This window comes from Vicugna pacos, chromosome 12 (genome assembly GCF_048564905.1).
Source record: "Vicugna pacos chromosome 12, VicPac4, whole genome shotgun sequence".
Classification (NCBI taxonomy): Eukaryota; Metazoa; Chordata; class Mammalia; order Artiodactyla; family Camelidae; genus Vicugna; species Vicugna pacos.
The window spans coordinates 29,377,632-29,403,699 of NC_132998.1; the positions used below are offsets into that span (position 1 = coordinate 29,377,632).

The following is a 26,068-nucleotide window of genomic DNA, read 5'->3' on the forward strand; positions in this document are numbered from 1 at the left end:
TCAGGTTTAAGAGAGATTTAAGTCCCAGCGGGCTGGCACAGTCCACACACTTCCATGCCACCCTGGCTCTCCTTTGCCTTCCAGGCCTCACCCTGAGGCCTCACACTGCCATGGACCTCCGCAGGAGGAGCCAGACCCCCTTTGCCGTGTCCAGGGTCTCCAGGAGTTCCTCAGAGCTTGAGCTGGAGGAGAGGATGGCAGCCACAGGAGGCGCCCTGGCAAACCCAGATTCCCAAAGCTGGCTCCCCGGTGTGCCAGGAAATACAGTTGGAAGAGGCGCAGTTGCCATGGCACCAGAGATGCTCCCCAAGCATCCTCATCCCCAGGGGAAAGGGGGGCCTGAGGCAGATGCCTCCCTCCATGGCAATCTGGCAAGAGCACCCCTTCCTGTGCTGGCGGGTGCTCCCACCCATCTCCCCTCAAAGAGGTTAATCAAGGTTTGCTCTTCCCCCTGTCCCGCACACCCCAGCAGTTCCATACGGTTTGTTCACAGGCCCCTCCTAGGCCGGGGGTGAATGCTCACTTACATTGACCGCTGCGAGGGAATTGTTCCGTGAGTGCTGCCCATCTTCAAATCAATGCCTGCTCAGAACAACAGAAAGGGCCTCAGATGTACTGGTTTCCACAGAACCATTGTTAGGCTTCTGTGCAGCAGTTTTGAACCTAATAAATAATGTTGAAAGTCTCTATCGCAGCCAAAAAATGTTCCTTTTGAAGCATTTCTAATAGCATTTTTGTTCTTCAGTGTCTCCCAGTGTCATGAAGAATTTGTGCCTCACAATGAGGATGGGGTACATCGCGTGCCACTTTGCAATGAGCTGGCAGGGATGGCCAGGACCCCTCTTTGTTTTGCTCTCGCAGGTAAACGGTTTCACTTGCCAACTTGGGCTTTAGTTTAAGGATGTTTTCTAAGGGCCTTTTGAATCTCTAAACAGAGGTTTGGAAAACATAATTGAATGTCTGTAATTTAATAGTTAACATGAAATTTGATTACTCCTGATGTGCCTAGGGGAGTTCTTTAGGCTATATTAAGCTTTTTAATGTCAGAAACCTGAAGCTGGATCCTCTTTGGAGGCCGTGAAATACATGGAACTAAGTTTAATGCAAAAGAGGTACTGGATTTTCTGATTTGTACTAGGGAACATTGGCACAGCTTAGGGAACATTTTATCAAACTGGTGGTTTTGGGCAGTATTTTTGATTTTGGTTAGCTTCAGTTAAACATAACAGCTTTTCACTATGAGGCAATGTGGAAATGGATTTATCAAAATTTTTTTTGGTTTATGTTTTCTTTTTAAAGTAGTATTTTTTTCAACATTCAGGAAGAAACACACATCAATGTGACCAAGACATTCATGTGCAGTTTTACACTCAAGTTTCTTGCAGTTTTCCCACAGGCTTGGATTCATAGAAATTGATACATGGAGGTTGTAAATCCTACTGCACTTTACCCTTCAGTTCAATTTATATATAATATATATATAATGCCTATATACTACTATATGTATACTGTATGTCGTATGCCTACATTTAAGACTTGTCCTCATGTCCAAAGTCCAAATTTAAGTCTCAAAGTTTCAATAGGAATGAAATATTATAACCAATAATTTCTTAACATTTAGGAGTCTGTTTAATCCTTTGAGGACAATTTGATTTTTTTTTAACATCATTCAATGCACTTAAAAAGATATCCCCAAACTTTAGAGCTTCTCTTGTTTCAGATTAATATGACTTTATAATAAAAATGCTTTTATTTTTATGATTTATTTATTAGCCTGTTTTATATAAGGGGATATATCAATGGTAGCTGCTATGGTTTCTTGAGGATATAATGGCATCTACTCACAAGAGTTCACGTGATAAACATAAGTTCAACTTCATGCCATTTGGCTGGGGAGAAGTGTGTGGGCACAATCATGAACTTTATGTAAAATTTTGATACTGGGATATTTTAATTATGAGTTAGCACAATTGATTTTTTTTCAGGTCAAGAAATCATTGATTTAAGTGATATAAAACAATTAACCAAAATTTTGTACTGGTCAAGTCCAGGAGTAGACAATGTTTTTGATATATAATAAATGAATTTCCTCACCTGTGGAAATATAAAATAGTGAATTTACTGAAAATACTGAATAGCAGAAGCAATTCTGCTCAGATTGAGAAAAGTGATACAAGCAAAAGATATGAATTATATGGTCCATCATACTGTACAGCAGTTTCCCAAAGTGTGTTCTATGGAACACTAGAATTAGATGCTTTGTGAAATGGAGACTATAGATATGTGTATCTGAGAGCTGTGGCCACCATGCTCCCTCTGAAAGAGTTATAGTACTATATTAAGGATCCCAAAATATCCCATGACATAAAAATCAGTTAAACTCTAGTGTTTCCCAATTTTATGTGATCAGGGAGCTGTGATGTGTGTGTATGTGTGTGTGTCCACATATATTTATTTAAAAAATATAATGCCTATCAATACCTTACAGCTCTAGTGTCCTGTGGAACACAGTTGATAAAACATTGCTTAAAACCCTATTCTAAATATCCTAGAATCCATATAAACTGGTAAGGTTCAAAGTAAGGATTTCTTTTTTAAAAAGTGAGGTAAGAATAGAGCTAAGGAAAGCAGCTCTTCATAAATATCTCCAGGAGCCCATTTTCCTTGGAGAAATGTAATAAGCTATCTTATTTTTCCTCATTTTGGGTGCACATGGTTGGGACATTCGTTGGCCCAACCTTGACCATAGCTTAGATAGTGAGGGATGAAGAGCATTTCCAGCTTTGACTGTCAGAGTTATGGGCCACAGGTGTTGAAGTCTTTCTGAATGACACTAGAACTTAGACATAAATGCACCGAGGTAAACATAGTTAAGTCTTTTCCAGTGTCGTTATTTCTGAAAATAGTGCTGATTTAAACAGTTACAATTGAGTATGAATCAGTTTTAGGAAATTAATAATATGTATTTGTCTATAATACTATGACTAAGGACTAGAACGAGGTCCTATGGTATAAAATAATTGTTACTAGGGTTCTAAATTACAGCTTGCTTTTCTTTCCTCAGGGGTATGTGATTTGACTTAGGGTATATTTATTAACACATACTACAGTAGTCTTCTAAGGAAGATAATGTGTCACTTTAGGGAAAAAATGTTTTTCTGAAAGTTGCATTGGAAAACAGATAGTGATAAATTTTAAAAATTAGTGCATTGAAGAAGCAAAATATTTAAGAGAGTCTTTGGTGAATAATATTTACAAGTGAGAAATCCTTTTATAATATGTAAAATAAATAATATTTATGGCAGATAACATTTATTGAGTGTCTATGTTATATTACGGGCTGTTCCAAGCATTTAGAATGTATTAATTCATTTAGTCCTCATAACCGCTTCACAAAGTATTTACTATTATCATTACCTGTACTTCACAGATGAAGAAGCTTTATATTTAACAATTACATATAAATTGTTGTTATAGTGTAATATTAAATTATATATATTCAAGCTAGTTATACATACATAAGTTTTAAAAACTATATTATACAATATTGTTTGTATATAAAACTATATTATTATATCATTAGAGCTAGTATATGTATACATAAGAATATGTGTGTATTCGACTTATACAGTGATCATATATAAATTAGTTTTTATACCATGCTATTGGTGCCTAAGTGAGGTGGGTATAGAAACTCTACTTAGATCCCCTCTCCTCCTTTTAACAAAGTGGAGAGTGGAAGGGGATCATTGTGGGTGGATGGCATATGGTATGTTTGAACACTCTGAAGAGCAAAGTGGGGTCGGAGATTTATCATCATCTAGTTCTTTTTGTTTGAAGTGACATCACCCCTGTGAACAAAGTCTCAGACACTAAAGACAGGGAAGGTGGTTTTGAGGTTTTACTAAAGACGGCAGCACTTTGCAAGGTTATGTGAGCTGACCAACGCCAGACTTGTGGAAGGGATGGGATGTTGTTGAGGGAGAGAGAAGGAAGCACTCGGGTGCAAGGGGTTGAGGTGCATCTGAAGAGCCAAGAATATACTCCTGTAAATGTGACCTGAACATACTGTCACTCCACCCTTTAGCTGTAGTTTCTTCACTGTTAAATTGGGATAACATATTTTGTTTACTGCAAAGGATTCTTTGGGGATAAAGTCTGCCATCAAATCAAAGCGTTTTGAAAAGCAAGATCACAATGCAAATGCAAATAATCATTTTGGGACTAATATCAACAATAATCAGCATAAATATTACCATCGGTTATGCAGGGCTACCTTAAGGCTTACAGAGCCAACTGCATTACACTTGCAGTGAGCATTGTTTGTGGTGCAGGTGACCATGTCTCTCTCAGAAGTTTTTTGGGGGGGGCAGAGGGGAGGGGTGTTCCTCCTGAAGAGAAGAAGGGGTTAGTCTCAAGAGACATGAGGCTCCTCTCGCAAGGGAAAAGGGGGCTATTTTTGCCAGAGAAAAGGGGTTAATCTCTCCAGAGATGGGGACCTGCAGGTGAAAGAGTATGTGTTATCCTCAGGAGAGGGGAGGGCCTACCACTGTCGGGAGAAGGAGGTCCCTCTCAGTAGAGAAGGAAGAGTTAGTCTCGCGAGAGGAGAAGGGGTTAGTCTTGCGAGAGAAGGGGTTTTTCCCGCGAGAGTGGGGGATATCGCTCGCAAGACAAGGGGTTCCCCCTGAAGAGAGAAAAGAATTCGTGTCCCAAGAGAAGGCGTCCCTCTCCGTAGAGAAGGGGCCTGTCTGACGAGAGAAAGAGGCGTTTTTATTCTATATTCTTTAGCTCCGTCACAGCGTTATGAGGTAAGCAGTACAGTAGGATCCCATTTACTGACGAGGAACCGGCACACAGAGACAAAGCAATTTGCGCCGTGATTGCCTACAGCACCCATGCTCACAGTCATTATGTATTAAAAAAAAAAAGTAAATAATTGATAAATTAACAAAATATTCCGTTTAGAACCTCCAATTTAAGAGTTCAGTTTAGCCTACATAATGCCAGTTGGCAGTATCTACCAGCGGGTGTAGTCTTTTAGCCCATCTGTAAAAATCTGAAACTACCCAGACAAGGAGAGGAACAAGGCACTGTTTTTGTAAATACAACTGTGATGTTGAGGATTCTAAGTGATGTAGAAACCGGGAAAGAGGTTTTTGTCAGAAGGAGGCCTGTCATCAAGAAAAATGCTCCAGAATTCTTAAGGGGTAGGGCATCTTTATTGCACAGTCCAAGGTATTTGTGAAATACCATTTCCTGAATGGATCCTTTTCCACAAATTTTTGCCATATCTAGGCTCCTTCTCCTACTGTGCTCTTCATCTCCTCCAACTGGTATTCTCCGTCCTCTATGGAAATCAGTCTGATTATTCTGTAAGTCAGTGATTTTGGAATCAGTATCCTAGGTAGTCATGGTGAGAGATTTAAGAAGTGTGATGCAACTCAAACTGCATGTGTTGAGTATTTACCACATGCCAGACACTAGCCTTGGTGTTAGAGATGTCTACTCAAAAGGGCCCAATCCTTCTCCTTGACAAGCTCAACCTAGTTTAAGACTTCATTCTTTCATTCATTCGTCCTGTCAGATGTCTTGAACACCCACTTACATGCCAGACACTTTTCACTGGGGATACAAGGGTGAAGAGCCATTTTGGTCAAGTAAAACCTGGCTGGTGAGACATGAAATAATGACACAGTAATGTTCAGCTCTATAATCCTTTAGCCATAATTCTAAAATCCAAGAACTCAAAAACTGAAAGTTCTTTTATAACTCATTTAGTGTTAGTTATCATCCAAACTGAAGTGAGGCTATTAATAGCTTTTATGTTATTCAGTGTGAATGCTCATATATTTTGACGAAGGTGTGTTAATATATTTGATTATGGGGGATTACTTGGAATCCTGATGGGATAGTGTTATATAATATATGATTTATGCACCATTATATAATATATAGTTTGTACACAATAATATACAAAAAACTTAAGTCCCCAAGCTTAACTGACCTGGTGAATTTTGGCAAAAGGATTTTGAAGTTGTCTAGTAAGTGCAGCGAAGACTTAGAGAAGGAGGAAGTCAATTTGCATTGTAGTAAGTGTAGAAGGCTTCCCATGGCAGGATTTAAACTTGATTTTGGAGTGTAGGTTTTGAAAGGACGAAGTAATGGGTGTGTAGGACGTAGCAACCAGGGACAGATAAACTTTTGTGGAGCCTGAGTGTATATATTTTGAGGGGGTCTCTTTAAGGAAAAGAATACAAAGTTCTGAATGTAGTTAGGTAGAGGGCTTTTGCAAATATGGGCCCTGAAGCTTTAATTTCATTAGTTTCTTTGTAATTAATATTTGAGCAAGGCAAAACGCATGGGTAATTTATTTTATAAATTGAAATATACCTGTAGATCTGTAAAGGAACATACATGTTGACACATGGGAGGAGAAAAGAGTTGGGTTCTTCTGGGAGAGGAGAATGAATCCTTATTTTTATCTTTTTGAATTGTTTTGAGATTTTGAAAATTGACAACAGCTATTTTTTTAATCCAGGCATAATATGTGTGGTCTTTGGAAAATAGTCCAAAGGTTTTTTTTAAAGAATGAATCCAATTGTAAGTGTATGTCAAAATGAGTGACCTTTCTCACTGTTCTCATATTTGACTTGGTGGCTAGTCAATTTCTAAAGCGTAAGGAAGATTTGACAATCATGAATAATTTAATATACTTAAATAGCAAACCCTTTAAGGAAGAGAAAAAGCTGCATTTCATTTTGAAATTTACCTTTTAAATAGACTATTTAGGAATGGCTTGTCTTCAGATTTCAAGGGATAAGCTTTAATCTTAAAATCTTTAAAGATGAATATTTTAAGATTAAAATGGAAATTTCAGTCTTACTATTAGTCAGACTACATGGCAATACTCTTTCCCAAAGCTTTTCCAAAGCTATTCACAACGATTTATATTTACTCATAAAAATAATATTGATAGTCAGTGTTTACTGAGTACTTACTGTGTGCCAAGCACTGTTCTGATTCCTTTATTACAGTATCTCTCCACCTGCCTTTAAAAAATATTTTGTTTTGTTTTTGCCACAAAGGTTTGTCCATCACTCTTGCTTGGTTTCTTTTATTGATTTATTTTAGCAGTTTCATTGAGATATAATTCACATACCCTATGCAAATCATCCATTTAAAGTATACAATGTACTGGTTTTCAGTAGACTCACAGATATATGCAGGCATCACCATAGTAAATTTTACATTTCACCCACTCAAACAGAATCCTATACCCTTTAGCTATCACCTTTCTATTCTCCCCTCTTTCTCCTGCCCCCCAGTCCTGAACAATCACTAATTTACTTTCTATCTCTATGGATTTCCCTATTCTGGGCATTTAATGAGTGGAATTATATATGTAGTCTTTTGTGACTGGATTCCTCCACTTAATATAATTTTTCAAGATTCATCCATGTTGTAGCATGTCAGTATCTTATTGCTTTTCATGGCTAGACCATATTTTTTTAAATTCATTTCTACCACATTTTGTTTATCCATTGATATTGTTTCCACTGTTTGGCTATTATGAATAGTGCTGTGAGAAACTTCCATGTACGGGTTTTCATATAGACAGAAGTTTTCATTTTTCCTGCATGCAGTCTCTCCTTTAATCCCCCCAATACTCCTGCTGGCCTGTTGTTATCCCCTCTTACACAGGTGGAAACCGACAATGCTAAGGTTAAGTTATTCATCCAGGGTCATGTGGCCTGAACAAGGCAGAGTCAGGCTGTAAACCTAGGCACCTAGATAGGCTGACTCAGATTTGCCTTTTTGCTTCTCTTTAGATCAGTTTTTCTCAGACTGGTTTTGAGATTTTTTCCTTTTAAGAATATCAAAGAAATTTCACAAAGAAGTAACTACTATTTAAATATACACACCAACCCCCAATCATTTACCTATCATCTGACTAAATGCCACACATATTTCCCAAAGCATATCCAGAAAATGTAATTCTTAACAAATGTAATAGCCAGCATGGAGTTAACATCACTTGCATTTGCTTCATTTTTAGATAAGTCACATTTTTCTCACTTTGCCCTAAATGATGCTTATCTTTCTAATACACAGTGTGGGTAGATGTTTGGAATGGCAAAGACCATCCTCAAACTGTCTATTAATTAAGCCTTTTAGGCGTAGATCCCCTCCCCTCTTAATTCTTCTTTGGGGTGAAATCAGTATTGCATGTTAGTTCCTTCCTTCCCACATCTCCTTTAGGTTAAAGTTGAATTCTTTGAGATTGAGAGTTTTTTTGTGTGTGACTTTAACAATGTTCTCTTCACATGTCCTTGCATAGGCCCAACAATTGCTTGTTGACCCATTTTAACCTCTTTTGAGCGTCATCTTCAAAGTGTAACTGTCCTTGACAATGAAAGAGACCTTCCTATTGTCTGGTCCTTCCAGGCAATCTTTAGCATGGAGCTAAATAGCTTTCAGATGGAGGAGTTGGCTGGAGGAAGGAGACAAAGTAAGCTGTTGTTCCTGAGTGACTTTGCGAAAGTTTGTCTTTTCTCTCTTAGAATGGTGCATTTCTATAGAAGATGACAGACGCGTTGACAGGTGCAATATGCTTTGAACTGTTGTGTCCGATAATTCTTTTGTCTTGGGTTTTCCCAGCAGAGTGGTACATCTCAGGATGTTGATATGCATATTGTTTGCTTTTCATTTAGTGTGATGAAGCCTTCCTTCTTGCTTTCCCTCCACCTCTCTTTTTAGGCTCTTTGCACGCATGTCAGTAACCCAGATGGAAAGGCAGGCATTGGTGCAGGAGCCTCTCCCTAACCTCCCCAACCCCTTAACCTTTTTTTCCCCTCAAAATGGAAATCACTTCTTGCATAGTTTCGTCATTATCATTAAAAAAAAGGAAAGAAAAAGATATTACTTAGAGAGGGACAAAACACAATGACATCAGAGGCAATGGCTGATAGAGCTAAAACCCTAATACAAATAATACCTGACATATATGGAGACCTTCCATATGTCAGATACTATGCTAAGACCTTGACATGCATTGTCTATTGTGGAAAAAGTGAAAATTGTCTGTGGCCTCGTCAACTGAGTAACAAGCACTGTTTACATTGTGGAGCATATCCTTTTACCTTTTTTCTTAGCATGTTACATTTTTGCACTGTTTTTCCAAAAATGAGCTCACACTGCATACATTGTTCTATAAACTGATTTTTTCTCCTATCTCCTATGTGAATATCTTTGCTATGTCAATAAGTAGTGATCTTCATTACATTTGCAAATACCTACAGAGAATTTCATTGCACCATAATAATGAAATTCACCAGTCCATTATTTTGCGGCATTTCAGTGAGTTACAGAGTTCACTATTAGCAAGTATTTTTGTAAAGAATATGATGGCTTTGTTTCACATGTTCCAATATGGACTCTTGATTGTTTTTACAATGGTAAATTCCTAAATGTGGAAGGCCAGTCAAAAGGCAAGTAAGATTTAACTTTTGCTTCTCTTTTGCCCTTGTCTGAAAGATTCCTTAATATGTCATTGGACATGCTGTCTGACTTCCAGAACTTAAGAATTGGTGATATTGGTTAGAAAATATTTAGCCTAAACCAAAAATAGACACTAGAAGTCCTAAATTAAATCATTTCGCTTCTTCACCTTTTGTCATGGTAAATTAGATATGCACAGATTTTTCTGCTTTAGTATAAATGTGGGAAAGTTTTTATTTGACAAATTAGAGGACTTCTCTTACTTCAGGAAGTAAAGCTGGGGCTTCCAGGCACTAACTGTTCTATATCTAAACAGATATGGAAATAGAACCTTAACACTCCCCAGTTGGTTTCTCTGGAGGCCTTTTGTGTATTTCTATTAAATGTGGTGTTGCCCAGCGTCTTGTCCCAAGTATGACTAAAACGAACAGGCTGAACCAAGGTAGGAGGGAATTGTTTCCCAAATAAAATTACCCTGTTGTCTGTAATAAGTGATTTAATTTTTTATTTTAATTTATGTTTTTCCTTAGTACTAAGAAAATTCTAGAAGCAGAGGAAGAATGAACTAACAGAGAGGGAGTTTCAGATTTTGTATTCTGCTAACGTAAGAAATAGCTAATGGCAATGCTGAGATGTTGAACTACCTTTCAGAAACCATCTAAAGATGCTCTCACAAACAGTGAAAGCATCTTACAGTACAAGCAGTATGAAGCAGAAGTCAAAGAAAGGCAAGATCTGTCCCACATCTAACATAGCAGCTGGTTTACAAAGCATCTGAAAAATCAAAGTACCATGCTCTGTGGAAAATGATGAAATACAGCATCTGTGGTTTAGATTAAAAAAAAAGCACAAGATTAAATTTAAATGCATATTGAAATAATGGATAAAAGTACTTACAATTTTCAAATAATGAAACAGTAAGTTAAACTGGGTCATGTGTTAAATGTGATTTTTATTTTCAATTTGTTTCTCTTGTAAACTGTAGGACCAACTTGTCTTGTTTACTTGGTAACACCTCCCCCCTCAAAACACACACACACACACACACACACACACACACACACACTTTACCACCCACCTTTAGGTTTTCTGCTCTGTTTTATTCAGTGACTCTGCAGTCTGAACTGAATTATGGCTATGAAAAATTAGCTTTAGTTTGTGAATTTAGCTAAGTGAGAATAGTTACAGAGTCTCTTCTGCTGTAGTTTAAGCAGCAGGATGCTGGCAGTTTGGCACGCCATGGGTCATGTGATCCATTGACCTCTCTGGGTTCCGTGACTCTGCCTAGTAACAATTGATTAATGGTGTATGGTAACTTTGAGAGCAGATCTCATCAGTTCTCCTGAGTTTGAAGAGTTCTTCATTATCTTAGACCTTTCACTGCTGCCCTTAGGAAATTTTACTCACAAATTAGGTTGAACAAAGTATTCTCAAAGAAAATTATTTTCGGTGTTTGGTCATTAGGGAGCAGAAGGCTTGATGGTCATTTACTGCATTGAAAAGGGGTATGGGAGGCAAGTGGTGATTATAGAACATGGCCCCGTTCAGGCTTCCTTTGCGCTCCAGGACTGGGTTTTTAGAAGAAGCCACGTAACAAAAACTACCACTTGAGTGACAAGTTGGCCTCAATATATTTTTTGTGTGGGGGTAGAGGTAGAATATCTGATCTTTGTGCTGGCTTAGAGGTTATGAACACATTTATTTGCGCTTTAATATGCAGTAGCCACTTGGATTCGTGATGAGTACTGCTGGTTGTCTACCCAATATCCATTCTCTGCTTCTTGGTGACAGAACTCCAGTTTTATTTAGGACAACAATATGCTAGGTTAAAAATATTCACATCTCCATACTTCCTTGTAGCTAGAGTAGCTGTGTTAATCTGTTTTGGTCAACTAGTTATAAATGGAATTCTGGAAAAGCTGCCATTTTCTTGATAACAAAGAACAGACTCAGCTGGCATATCCTTTGTCCCTTGCTTTTCTGCTTCTTCCTGCTTCATGACAGATGCAGTGCCTGGAGGTGGAGCAGTCCTCTCCTGATAGTGAGGACAACAGCCACAAGCTAAGGATGGGGCAGGTGGAAGATAGAAAGCCACTGGGTCTTTGATGACTCCTGAGTTGATATATGAGCCCTGAGTTCTCTACACTTATATTTCTTGTTATGTAAGAAAAACTGAACCTTTATTTGGTTAAGCCACTGAAGCCTGGTTGCTACTGTATGCGATTGAATGCAGCCCTGATCAATGCTGTTCAAATCTGGGCTCCATTGTTTTCCACTTGGCTAATGCTCTCTGAACTTCAGTTTCCTCATCTTCCAAGTGGGGTTGACAAGAGCTGTCCCTACCTCAGAGGGTTGTTGTGGGGATTAAACACAATAGACAATGCATGTCAAAGTCTTAGAGTAATATCTGACACATAGGAAGTGTCAGTGTATATTAGGTATTAATTGTTATTAAAGATTTAGCTCTGAATGCCATCACCTCTGATGTGCCACTGTGTTTTGTCTCTCTGATGTTCAAGTTAATCCCATCTTTTTAGGATCCAAAAGATGATCATATATTTATATATTTATGCTGGGATAGCATTTGACACATACTTATTTCCCATCTATTGCATATGTACCCGAGTCCGTGGAAAAACTGCTAAATCAAGAAATAAAGTCAAATACGAACTGTTAATATCATGGGATTGTTATTTGAATGGCTGTTTATTTTTCTAGAGGGACAAAGAAACTGGACATTTTCAAGGGGACACAAGCTATGATTTGAACCCAGGTAACTTATTTGAGTCCTAAATTGGAGATTTCTCTTTGTTACCAGGGGCAAGGAATCAAAAGTTCAGCTTGTGATTAAGCACATGCTAGAGATTATGAAGTTTTTTGAAAGCAAAGTATATCTGTCAGATTTTTGTTGCATGCAACTAACTTCCTCATTCCATGCTGTACTCTTTGGTAGGAAGTCACTATGGGTAGCCCACACATAAGAGATGGGGATTTATGGTCCACCTCTTTAGGATGAGTATCATTTCTGTGTTTTGGCTAGTGTAAGTTATTGATATTTTAATTGATTTCATATGCAGCAACCTGCTTGAACTTTATGAGTTTTAATAGTTTTTTGCGTTTCTTGGGTTTTTATTGTAAATCATAATATCATCTAATCATGAAAATTTTGCCTTTTCTCTTTCAGTCCTTAGATTTAAGTTTTAAAAATTTTCATGTTGAGGAGGTTGGGTATAACTCAGTGATGGAGTGTGTGTTTAGCATGCACAAGGTCCTGGGTTCAATCCTCAGTATCCCCGTTAAAAAAATAACAGTAATAAATAAATAAACCTAATTACCTCCCTTCCCGCAAAAAACAAAATTTTTAAAGGCCAAAAAAGATAAAATAAAATTTTCATGTTGGGAAAGACCTTCAAGACTGTATTTGATCAGCTTTCATTATGCTGTGATATAGTACAAAGCATGTTCAAATCTCAGAGGTTGCCAAAATCAGAGACTTATTTCTTGATCATTTACCCATGGGGAGCAGATGATTGTGGGTGGCTGCAGTCCTGTCTCCTTTTTCCTGGGATCCAGTGGAAGCAGCAGCCCCTATCTGAGAAATGGCCTTTTGATGGCAGAGGGAAAAGAGCAATTGTAGAACCACATGATAACCCAGAGTTTCTTAGATGGATGTGGCATGGCCAAACTTGATGACAGTGATGCAGGAAGTCCTCTCTCCTAAGAGGAGGGTCCCATAGAAGAGCTATCTAGAAGTGGGCCTGGTAGGGAGGACAGGTAATTATTAGGAAAAGTATATAATCTTCCACCAACACTAGGAAGAATAATAATGAAAGAAGTCATCCTTGTCTTTTCCCAACATTTAATAAGATGAGTGAATTTTTTTCATTAAATATAATGCTTGCTATTGGTTTTTGGTAGATAGCTTGTTACCATGTTATAGAAGTTCTCTCCTATTTGTAGTTTTAACATTTCAAAAAACATTGGCATGGCATTGAAATTTCTAAAAGCTTTTTTCCCAACATATACTGAAGTGACCATGTACTTTTTCTCCTTTAGTCCATTAACATGAACTGAATGGATTTTTAAAATGATTTGGAAAAAAAAAACTACTTCATTATGATATATTTAAAAATTAAAAAAAAGTATTATTTGGCATTTTTGTATCTATTTTATTAAATGACATAAGACTAACTTTTCTCTTCTAATATGTTTTTACCTAATTTGGGGTATAAACTCATAGCCTCATGAAGTGAACTGGGCTGATTTCCTTATTGTTTTGTGCTCTGGAACAATTTAAGATCAAGATTATTGGTTCCTTTGAGGTTTGGTATAAAACTATCTGAGCTTAGGGCTGTTTTGGAGGGGAGGGAAAGGTTCTTAGGCATATAATTTCAATACCTTTAACAAGTTCGTGCATTAGTCTTCTGTTTCTGTTTGTAGTAATATTGGTTTTTTACATTTTTTCCTAAAATTAGTGTTTAATATAGGTTTCAGAATTATTGGTGTATGGTTATTCATGATAGTCTTTTATAATTTAAAATGTATCTGTTATATCTTTTCTAATTCTATTAACTTGTTTTCTTTCTTTTCTGTCAGATTTTCCAATAATTATTCCTGAAGCTTCTAGATGAAATATCCATAGAAATAAGCTTCTTCTTTTCAAATTACCAGCTACAGGAAAATGGAAATGTATGAGATACCAATAAAAATATAGGGTTGGTATTTAAGGATTGAAATTCCACTAAACTCAGGTAAGGCATTCGTTTTAAATTTTAAAAATGAACTATAGATGGAAAAAAAGTGATGTTTTTTTCTTCCAAAGATTATCTCTTTTCTCATGAAAAAACTTAAAATATGCTACATGAGATGGAGCAGTTAAGATAGAACCAAGTAGTTAAGATACCAGGAAAAAAGGGAGTTCAATCTTAGCATATCAATTAGGACCCTGGAAACTAAAGGAGGCCAATTTCAAATTGAGCATAAAGTGTTTGGCTAGATTGAAAGAGTAGCAGCTGGAAACTTCTGTTTATCAAATTCGAAAAGGCTGTAATTCTGTTTTTTTCAGATAGCAAATGCTAAACCCCGAGAAGGAGTCATTTATTCTGTCCAAGTGAAAATACGGTGTAAAACAAGAGCGCATACACACACACACACACGCACACACACACCCGGAAAAACAAACATCATTTTCATGCCCAGATGAACAAATGTATGATAAATCAGGTTCCAAATCAGTCACAGTGAGAAAGGGTAGCAAATGAGGAATGGCCTACAGGAAGAATGATAACCTCTGTAGACTAAGAAATGGAGAGACCTAACTTGAGACTCCTGGAGGAAAGAGAAAAAAATGATAGAGCCCCTCATATATAATAAGTGTTATTCATACTTAGATACTAGCCATACTAGGTACAAGCCAGGAAGGTAGGCTTTTTCTTTTTCATTCCCAGTTTAAAGATGAGACTCAGGCTAGATGAATCCAAGATTAACCAACTCATATGTGGAGAACACAAAAGCATCTGATTCGAGAGAGTTGAGTAAGAACACAGACTGCAACTACTGAGTTAGAATCCTGCTCTGCTACTTGACAGCTGTGTGGCCACGAGTATATTACTTAACATCTCTGTGTCTCAAGTTATGTTCCTGTAAAATAGGTTTACTAACAGTACCTACCTCCTAGAGTCCTTGTGAGCATAAAATAAATGAATACATGATAAAGCACTTAGAATGTTTTCTGGCCCTGATTAAGCCCTCAATAATATTGTATCATGACTTTGGAAAGGAGAGATGAACTGAGAAAGGAGGAGAGGGCAGAGGGATATGCTCTTGGAAGGATTTTTCTTGACCCTGGATAGTGCATTGAATATTCACCACGGGGATGGAAAAAAGTATCATTTTTTTCTGCTTTCTAGTTCAAATAGCCAGTATCCTGAGACATTCTGCAAGTATGTCAATCTAAAACTGCAGACCCATGAAATCATCAAGAGACAAGGGCTTCTCTTCCCCTTCCCCTCCCCTCTCCCTTCCTCTTCTTCCGCCTCCCCATTCTCTTCCTCATTCTCTTTCTTCTTTTTCTCCCCTAATTGCTGATTTCCTAAAGTAATTTAATTGTTCTATTCAGATACCACCTCCTTATTCTTACCTCTTAGAGCTTTAGTCATAGCATCTTGTATTAATAAACTAGACAGATTTTCAGTCATGACATTAGGGATTAAAGAATCCGTTCATTTCATAGATGAGAAAATATGCTGAGAGAGTTAAATGATGTGCTCAAGATTACAGTTGGTGGTGGAATTAAAATTGCATAGTTAGGGCGTGTCCTCTGGCAGAGGGCATGTTTTCCATTATAGTTGGGTATGGCCAATATTAAATGCTGTGTTTATTTTTAAAATAATTACTAATAGCAGTCATTATGTTCATTAAATTTTTATTTATAGTTTTAGTTATATAGTATGTTATGTACACACAGCATATTCTTACTCTTCTGTTACTACTTTTTTTTTAAACCTTAGTGACCCTAAGAAGGAGAGGAGGGCCACACTCTTTTCTCTTATCAAACTGAACCTTGAGCAAGGCTCCCCAGTGGTCACCCAGTGAGTGAGTGGTAGCTGTAAGCTGGAAACATGAATTCTAGCTCCCAGAGGGTAGGATACTGAGTCACACCAACACAGAAAGAATGACTAATGTCCTAACAGCTGAACATCATCAGGTGTTGAAGATAGAACAAAACAACCTGTGTTAAAAATACTCTCCTTCGTCTCTGCTCGGGAACATACAGGTAGCACAAAAATAAACGGGAACAAATGAGCAAACTAGACTTTACAGGTGAATATAATGAACTTATGATTTGTTGAAAGCAGAGAGCCTGGAAAAGTACTGAGAAGAAAGCACATGGGTGACAGTCAAGAGACAAAGAAAGCAGGTCACACGTGAGGCTGGTCAGGAGGCCTGAGCTGTCCTCTTGCCATGGCTCTCATTAGCTGTGTGTCCCAGAGACCTAAGTTACTTACTCTCCCTGGGTTTCAGTTTTCTCCTGTGCATAAGGAAGAGTTCAGACTCACTGGTCACTAAATTCTCTTTAGAGAAACAGACTTCCATTGATTCAATATCTACCATCCTATCTAGTCTTCATCTTGCACTATTTCCCATGAGTCTACTTTCTGTAGGGAAAAGAACCCCTCTACATCCAGTCTCTGTACCAGATGTCAGAGGCAGTGTGTTAGAATATAAGGGTGCTTTTTATTGGAAATGTGTTAAATGTCAAGTTTTCAAAACAATTTCTCATGAGGGGCAGTTCAACGTAATGGTTGGGGGCACAGGCCTTGAAGGCAGACACCTGGTATCATCTCTGATGAGCTGTGTGATCGTTGTCAAGTGGGAAATTGCGTGTGGATTTCAGTTTGCCTGGTGGGCTCTTTGGAGGATGAAATGATTCAGCACAGTGCTTGACACATAGTAAGCACTCGGTGTTCACATCATTCCTTTACTTGGTCCAAACATGCCCAGCTGAGCAGTTTGTCTAAGTGTCTTTTTTAAGGTCAACACAGGTATGAGGCTCGAGAACTAGAAATAACAGCCAGTCAATGTTTTATTCCAGGAGAGCATGGTCCTCTTCTGACCTGTTTATTCCACCACACTGTCTAAAGTCATGCTTAAATTAGTCTTCCTATTCCCATACCACCTCCTATTCTCACCTCTTAGATCTTTAGACATTGCATCCTGAATATTAATCAACCTGACAGAGATACAATCATGAAATTAGAGAGTCCACTCCTTTCATTTCATTGTTGAGAAAATGTGCTGGTAGAGTTAAATGATGGGCCCAACATCACAGAGTTGGTGGTGGAGCTGAAATTTCATTGTTAAGGTTAAGGTGGCAGTTAATTATAGCACCATGTGTCCAGCGGTTAAGGTGGCAGTTAATTATAGCACCATGTGTCCAATATTCAGTGCTGTGTTGATTTTTGAAAGAATTATTCTGAAAAAGTTATCAAAAGTTATTGGCATGGGGGAAACCAGTCAGACCATTCCAGTGCACATCCTGGAGATGTGTTGGGCACTCCATTTGAGTGCGGATCTACTGGCCCCAGTGGCCGCATCCTCCAATGGTTTATGTCCTTGCTCTTCTTCATTGTGGTCATAGCAATCCAGCCTCACTGTCATCCTACTAAAGCTTCTGTTTACTTAATACTTAGCTAAGCGCTAGTCACTGGTCTGTTTTGCTTCCTCTATCTCATTTTCTTCTCATAAAAATCCAGTGAAATAGGCTTTATTGCCTCCATTTTACAGATGAGCAAACCAAGGCTCAAGGACAGTACCTTGCTGGAGCCATGCAATCGATAAGGAGCAGACCCAGCATCCCAGCAGATGCTCTCCCTTGCACTTTTCTGCTCTTCCTCTGATTTAAAACCACTGTCTAGGGCTACCTGTTTGACACAGTCACAGATGGAAATGCAGAGAGTGAGTTTCATTTCACCTCTATGTGAAAATTGCATCTGAGCATTGTATCTTTCCAATGATAACTATTTCAAAGTGGCTTATTTGGTTGTTGTGGTTATTAATCCATTGTTGTACTTGAAGTGTAGCAAGAATTGGTTACCAACTTAGAGTGCAAACAACGGGTGTAGGTAGGTGCTGAACCCTAAATGGAAAGGAGCCTGCCCAATGCCCTGCTTTACAGGGTAGGTCACTTTGGCTTACAAAAGTTACACAGCTCTTTAGTGACACACAAGTTGCTGTCCCCTAGATTAGTGCTGAGAAAAAAAAATATGACTATTTCCAGAATTACTGGCCAAGCAAATAATACAAATCACATTTCTGGGTTCTTGTTTTTTGTCCTGTGTGTTGTATAATTCTTCCCTCACTTGCTCTGGGAAACTGTCAAAATGATCTCACTCTGATATTGGCACAACTGAAGAATGATAGTAAGTTCAATTTTGATAGTGAGTACTGGTTTCACCTCCTTTGACTCACCATCTGACATGTTTCGTATTTCATTTGTAAGACCTAGATGTTGCTGAATGACTATAAACAGAAAACCAATAATAGAAATCTAATCTGAGGTTTTTTTTCTAGTTTTTCAAAGCTCTGTTGACTTTTTTTTCTTTTTCTCTTTTTTCCTTCTTCTTTCTCTCCTTTTCTCATTCTTTCACTTTATTTCCTTCTCTCTGTCTCTCTCTCTTTCAGTCTCTCCCCTAGCACTGTCGTGTGATAGCAGTGCTACATTCCCTTTGTGTCTGGTGAACTCCTACTGATCCTCTAAAACCCATTTTAACAGTAACCTCTTGGATTTACCCCAATCCATCCCCACAGTACATAGCTGCTTTTCTGTGTTAATGTAGTACTTAGATCATGTTTTCATGAGAGTGTCCACCATATTTTATTTGCTTCCAAATGCTACTGGATCACATGGCTCTCCTGCTCAAAATCCTTTAGGGATGTCTCATTAATTTTGGAATAAATTCCAAACTCTTTAATCTAAAATCCAGAATCCTTTGTGGTATAAACCCTGAGAACCTCTGGTTTCACATCTTGCCATCCACACTTTCTCACTGAGTTCCATTCATAAAGCTAGAATATTGAAAAGGGCTATGTTACTCATGTCTACATCTCTAGTTCTTTCGTTCCCCAATGGTTCAAGTAACTCCCCTACCCTTTTCTAGTTCAGATGTCACCTAAGAGCTCAGGTACCCTCCCATGACACCACTTGTGCCATTACCATACTACTTTGCACACTGCACTGGATTTGTCTCTCCCCCTCTAGACCATGACATCAGAGGGTCTGGGTCTTCTCTCTGTATATACCCAACACCTGATTGACAGGGACTTTTTAAGTGCTCAATAAATCCTGGTTGAATTTAATAAATTAAGAACAGCCATGACCAATGGTGATTCCGATAGAGTCATTGCATGAATATTAAACATTGATTTTTGAACTTACAATAGTAGGAAAGATACCCTGTAGGCAGGAGGTATTCATGGAACCATGATTATAATCACTACAATTGTTATTTTAAAAATTCTTCAGAGTTTTGGAGGGTGAAACCCAATCCCAGCATGCCCCTGTTCAGTGTGGTTGGCTTGGGCAGAGTGCTTCCTAGGGGTTCAGACCAGGTGTCCCTCCCAAATGAAGCTCCTGCACCTTTGCTTTACTACATCATTTGTCTCCTTACGCCATTTATTTGCTTCCACTGACCAGTTCTTTCTGAACTCTGATTTCATGTTTGACCTCAGTAGGTGTAATATAATATTTTGAGGTGGTGTATGATTGTTTTAAAACAGCACTTCATTTTGCAGGTTACAGAACTAACAGAGACCCTTAAAATACCACAAAGGTAATGAAGATTAAAAGTAAACACCTCTAAAGTTGTAGTCAGAAGTCATTTCCCTCCTCGTTTCTGGTTACTCTCCCTCTTAATTCCTGGCAGCCTTGCAATCACAGAGCTCTGGTCGCCAGCACCAAATGGTAATTTATCATCTTTCTTGGCAGGCGTCCTGCTTCATCCTGCACCTGCCTTCTTGAAAGAAAACAAGACATCAGATACTTATTCAAATAATGGAATAGCTGATCAACTAGGTCTCTGCACAATAGTGAGTTATCCATGATAAAAGAACAACTTTTTCATGCATTATATGTGACATATGCATCCTTTCTTTCAAGATTTATGAATCCATGACTATTAGTATTGTTAATATAATCAAACCTTTTACAGCCTCACTCCAAAGCTAAAACTTATTATCAATTGGCTGCTAGAGGGGAGTCAATCAATTTCATAAATGCTTAAACATCTGCACTCTCTTTGGATTGGGGGAAAAATCAATACTAAGTCCTCATTTTTCTCCATGTATAATGCAACCAAATCTTGCTTACAAGTCCAGGAGGACTTGTAATTCAGGCAGCCACACTTAAAAGACATCATGAGCTTGATCCTGAGTGACTTTTTTTTTTAATCTTTATTTAAAAAAAATTCCTGAATCCTAATGAAAGAGCAGTCCACTAAGCAAAAACAAATAAATAAATCAAACAAGTTCTGCTAGTACCATTTAGAATTAAGTCCTTTTTGTGTGTGTGTTCTATAACAAACATTCATTACATACCAATTAAGTAGGTGTGATGCCAGTCTCTGAAATATGCAAAGGTGACTGAGACAGAGGCCCTGCTTTCAGGATACTCCAGTCTATGAAAGGGTAAAGACATATAAACAACTTGCTCTAATTGTTATATAAAACAGAATAATTTAATTGCTGAATATAAGGGAAAAGAAAAGGAAAGAAAGCAAATGAAAGGAAAGAAAGAGAATGCTGGGATTTCAAAATTATAGAATAGATAAACAAGATTACACTGTATAGCACAGGGAAATATACACAAAATGTTATGATAAATCACAGAGAAAAAAATGTGACAATGAGTGTGTGTATGTCCATGAATGACTGAAAAATTGTGCTGAACACTGGAATTTGACACAACATTGTAAAATGATTATAAATCAATAAAAAATGTTTAAAAAAAAGAATGACAAAGAAAATGAAAGGAAAAGATGTTTGTTGCTACTAGCCAGTCTAGAATCTTCATTTCTATGCTCACATTTAATTTTTACAATATGTGGTAAAGACACAGAGGGAAGTATAAGTACTTGTAAAGGCTATTAATTCCTTTTTGTTATTCTGAAGAGATATTTCAAAATGCAGAAAAGTAGAGTCTCATAAAGGAAGAACTGTTTATTCATTGCCAAGAATTAATTAAAGTTCACCTTTTGCCCCTTTTGCTTTGTATTTTATTTAAATAATATAAATAGAAAGTTGCAGATAAACTTGAAGTCACCTCAGTTCTCTTTTCCCATCCCACTCCTCACCCTTCCTCATTCTTTAGAGGTAACCCCTTCCTCAGTTTAGTGTAACCAGTTCATTTACTGTGTTTCTAAGTTTACCACATTTACTTACTCCTTGTACTTGTCACTGTAAAATAATGTCATTAAAACTATTGGTCTCCCATTCCATGGGGCTTCTTTGAGCATTGAATAAGATTTTGATGTGAAAGTGCTTTGTAAGGTATAAATTACTATTGAAACATTATTTATTGTTATTTTTGGAAATAATTCTAATTCTTTTTATAAACAACTGCAATACTACTTACTTGATTATAGTCTACATGAATTCATACACATGCACATATTGTAACTGTCTTTTTCCCCCCAGTACAGGGCTTGCTATCTACCCATGTTAATGTGCATTGCTAGAATGGTTCCTGGCCCATGCAGCAGTCAGTTTGTTTTTTATTGAATGCATGACCTCTCTCTTTGCATAGAGACTCAGCAATTTAAGGCCAATGTCTGTTTTCATCGTTGCTGACTCCTCACTACCTGGCACAGTGTTGGTGCATTGACTGGAACCAGACAAAGCTTCCTAGAATTGATGACATCTTACCTGAGCCTGGAATGATCTGCAGAATTTCCACAGGCTAGTGAAGAATGGATAAACACTGCAGCTGAGGAATAATGTGAGAAAAAGCCAGTGATGCTGAAAACAGGTATGCCTTGCTTCTACTCTACTCTCTGTCTGCTTCTTACTAGATTTAGTTTTGAAAGTGTCCCTCATTAGCATATATCTTTTTAATAGTCATATTTTCTTTGTAGTCAAGTTGCAAAGCAAAATGGCTGCCAGGGGTTAAGATAATCACTGTTTGGCTTTCTTGGAATTTTCCCCAGATACCCTAGAAGGTTTTTTTCCACTTTTTACACCTGGTGTGCTGTTTGATAGTGTGACACCTGGTGACTGGAATTTTCTAGCTCTCCACCTGCTCATAAAATATGGTATTTCTTTAATCTAAAAATACGCTACTTTTCTCTTAAGATGTAGAAGAGAAAAAAATGTTAAAAAGTTTAAATAGTCAAATTAAGCAAGAAACAGATTAGCCAGGGCTCCATGTGACTGCTGCTTTTGTACACCCCTAGATCAAGGAGGAAGTGGAAGTGACAACCTCTGCTTTGCACAAGCTTATCTTGACTGAGTTGACACTCCCTTGGTTTTTTTTTTGTTTGTTATTTCTTTTAATTTCTTCAGAATTGAAAAGCCACAGAGGGATACAAATATAGCTACTTTAACCATAGAGAAAAAATAATCTTATAAAAGGGTCTGACAGTTTAGATAACCTAATAGAAATTTCCTATTCCTGACTTCTCTGCTAACGCAGTCCGTACACAGTCTCCTATGAAGCCTCGATTGGCCAGTCCAGGGCTAGGTCAGTGGTCTAGTAACGTAAAGATACAGACAGAAATGCAAGCAGTCCTGCAGATTTTGTTCTATGGAATTTCCTCTTTCTCTTTTGGATATCTAGTTTTCAGAACTTTGATATCCTTTCCAAACAAAAATATATATTTTCTATATAATTATCATGATTTGATCTTAAAGGCCTTCTTCAATAATGTACTTGTTTAATGCTTTCGGAAGCTTTTCATAGAAGTTCATTAAAAGAAGACACACTGTGTGTCCTCAAGGAGTTAAACACTACTACAGGTGATGTTAGTAAATTTGTCTGGGCAAAGATCATGTCCTTTCCCTGCAAGGCTGATAGATTATCTGGTGAGAGGGGTCTTCCCACCAAATGCCCATGTGAAGGATATCTGTTTAAGGTGAACATCACAGGTAGCCTTGGTCAACAGACCTCCCAAGACTAGAGGTTCAGGCATGGTGGTAAATAGAGTTGTTGCAGCAGCATGTGTCCTGTAAAAGTCAAAATGAACAAACTAGCCTAAGAAATTCCCAAACAGTTATGGTGAGCAGTGTGTAAGGACTGTATTTTCTCCACTAGATGCTACTCCTGATCATTCCCCTGCCCTTTCCCAGGTCCCCTACTGCATGTGATTCTCAGTCCCTTAGGAACAACATCTGCTAATGAATGTCATTATTTCAGTATCTTGATTTTGTCATCTGTAAAACATCAGTAAAACTGGTCCCCTTTCCTACCCCGTGGGGCTTTCTTTTGAGCATCAAATAAGATAACTGGCTGTGAAATGACTTTGTTAATTACAAATTTCTATTGAAATAATTTTTGTTATTATTTTATTATATCAATATAAGTATATTAGAATAGAACAGAATGAAATAGAATAAAAATATTTAAGACACTTGTCTACCACTTTGGTAGAAAGTAAACAGGGCAGGGACATTGTCATTCTTGTTCATTACTGCATCCCTAGCACCTAGCATAGTGCCTGCTACATAGAAGGCACTTGATAAATACTGGCTGGAGGAAAACAAGTGTTTCAAAGAATGAGTGACAGTGTTAACCTGGGGCTATTTGCATAGGTAGCCAGATAAATAAAGGTGTGAGGGGAACCATAAGAAATAAAAATAATCAGCCAATCAAATGAAAGCCTATATGATCAGAGCGTGCTTTAGCTTCAGACCTTAATTTTGGAGTTTTAAATAAACATAATTTATTTTGCTCTTAGGTCTACCTGTTTTCTATTTTTCTATGGGACAGATTCTACAAATTCCAGTCGTTAAGTAAGCCAGTCAATTCAAAAGATCAAATAACATGCTAAATTGTGGGTGGTTGAATGGGAAATGTCAGGCTACAGGAATTTATCAGCTAAACTAGTTTGGAACATGTGGAATGGTGTTAAAATCCATTAGTGAGTCAGCTAATAAAAATGTACAGAGGGCCTACTTTGTGCCTGGACTGTGCTGAGGACTGCAGATGCCAAGGTCTTTAGGGCTCTTTCTTTGGTTCAGGGAAGTTGTCCTGATTGGATGGTGTCTCATTTCCTGTCTTAATCCTCTAGGATAGAGTAATCAAATGGGCAGCCCCCTCTGGATCAAACCCCTTTCTCTTCTAACTATTTCAGCAGCTTTTATGGAGAACATTTATTTCACTTGACAATGGACACCAATGACAGAACTCATTTTACAGTGGCAGTGTCACAGCACGTCTGCGACCTAAAGCCAGGTGAACCTTTTAAGCACAGGTTTACTCTAGGGATACGTTTTAGAAGCATCACTCTCAGGTTTGAAGCTAAAAATGCAGAACATTAAATAAAGGCATTTCCAAGATAGGGTATGTTCTGATGGAGAGCTTTACAAGAACTGGTTTTGTTAAGGAGGGTTGGGGAGGAGAGTATTTTACAAGTCCCACTGAAGAACACAGAGGAATGGAGCCCACCACAGTCCCGGTGGTAGAGGATGGGAGAGAAAACAGCCTCTCTCCAATGAGGAAGGGCCTCAAGAGACAGTTAAGTTTCAGTTGAAAAATAAAGTGAAGGGCTATCCATGTTGCTGCGAATGGGATTATTTAAGGGGTTGGGAAGGGGTAAATTAGGGATTAGCAGATCCAAAGTACTATATATAAAACAGATGAACAACAGTGCCCTACTGTATAGCACAGGGAACTACATTCTATATCTTGTAATAACCTATAATGAAAAGGAATTTGAAAAAGAATATATATGTGTAACTGAGTCACTGTGCTGTACACTGGAAACTAATGCAATATTGTAAATCGGATATGTTTTAATTAAAAAATATTGAAGGGGATATTTGAAGAAGAGGTTGGCAATGTGAGATATTTTGCTGCTGACCAAGCAGCCTTCCTCAGGCTGCAGTGGAAGGGTTTGGAATCATGAAGGAATGTGAGATTGGTTCCGATTAGGGGATGTACAGAGGCATATAGGGATCAGAGTCTGGATTATACACAGTGACCTGGGATCACAGCTATTTAGGGGCATGATGAGGTTTGCCTCATGATCTCAAATGCAGGTTGGGGTGGTAAGGCTGAGAGTGTGCAGAAAGAGAAGAGAGGGACTTCTTGCCAGGAATAGGTGACCTGGCTGTCAAGGATCATTATCTTCTCAGAGCATTTCTTACTCTCTGGATGTCCCTCAAGTTCAGTTCAGAAAGAAAAGATAACTATGACAGGCCAGTAGCAAAGCAATCATTAAAAAGTTGAAAATAGAGAGGTGTTTTGACTTCACTTAAATCAACTTTTTTTTTCCTGTGGTGTCCATTCAGCTTGCTTGTCTGCCGGGCCTACCTTGACTGGGAGGTATTCTTTTAAAGATAACATTCCTTTTCACTCCTCTTAGTGTACATGCATACATGTTTGTCTTATAAAATTGGATATGCAGAAAAAGTGAAAAAAATTAAAATTGTTGGCAATATCCTACTAATCTGAAATAACCACGGTTATGAGTTTGGTCTATTTACTTCAGACTAGAATGTCCTACTGCATGCATCTAATTTCATTTTACTGGACTGAAATTAGACTGTATACAATTTTACCTTTTTAAAGCTTAACATTATACTAATTAAGTTTTAGGTGTTACATAATTTATGGTTAGATATTTTGATAAAATGCCTGCATCAGCGAGTCTTGTATATGAATCCTTGTGTGTATCTTGGATTATTTCCCCAGGATAAATCCCTAAAAGTAGAATTACTGAATCAAAGGATACAAATAATTTTACCTCTCTTGACTGTGATTATAAATGTTCTTAATACAGATTTATTTCTCTTCTATTAAGTAGAATTTCTGTAACAAGCAGCAACCAATAACCATTTCCAGGTATAATAAATGGCA

The 26,068-nt window shown here is 37.8% G+C and overlaps 2 protein-coding genes across 26 annotated transcripts in view; both read left to right on the forward strand.

The window, feature by feature from the left end:
* C12H12orf42 (chromosome 12 C12orf42 homolog) overlaps positions 1-532 on the forward strand; it is a 142,717-nt gene extending 142,185 nt beyond the window's left edge. Inside the window, 2 exon segments of the mRNA XM_072972416.1 lie at positions 85-450; positions 453-532. Of these exon segments, the coding sequence (XP_072828517.1) occupies positions 85-450; positions 453-532 (446 nt within the window).
* The window catches only part of PAH (phenylalanine hydroxylase), a 361,485-nt gene that overhangs the window by 55,266 nt on the left and 280,151 nt on the right, over positions 1-26,068 (forward strand). For 20 of the 25 annotated variants that reach the window (XM_072973153.1, XM_072973150.1, XM_072973145.1 and 17 more), the window contains 4 exons: positions 746-861; positions 14,095-14,249; positions 19,985-20,085; positions 21,691-22,021. The gene's annotated coding sequence lies outside the window, so the exon portion shown is untranslated. Of the gene's footprint in view, positions 1-745; positions 862-4,789; positions 4,809-12,216; positions 12,272-14,094; positions 14,250-19,984; positions 20,086-21,690; positions 22,022-26,068 lie in introns of those variants that run through there. The other 5 variants (XM_072973140.1, XM_072973146.1, XM_072973141.1 and 2 more) reach the window with 5 other exon arrangements.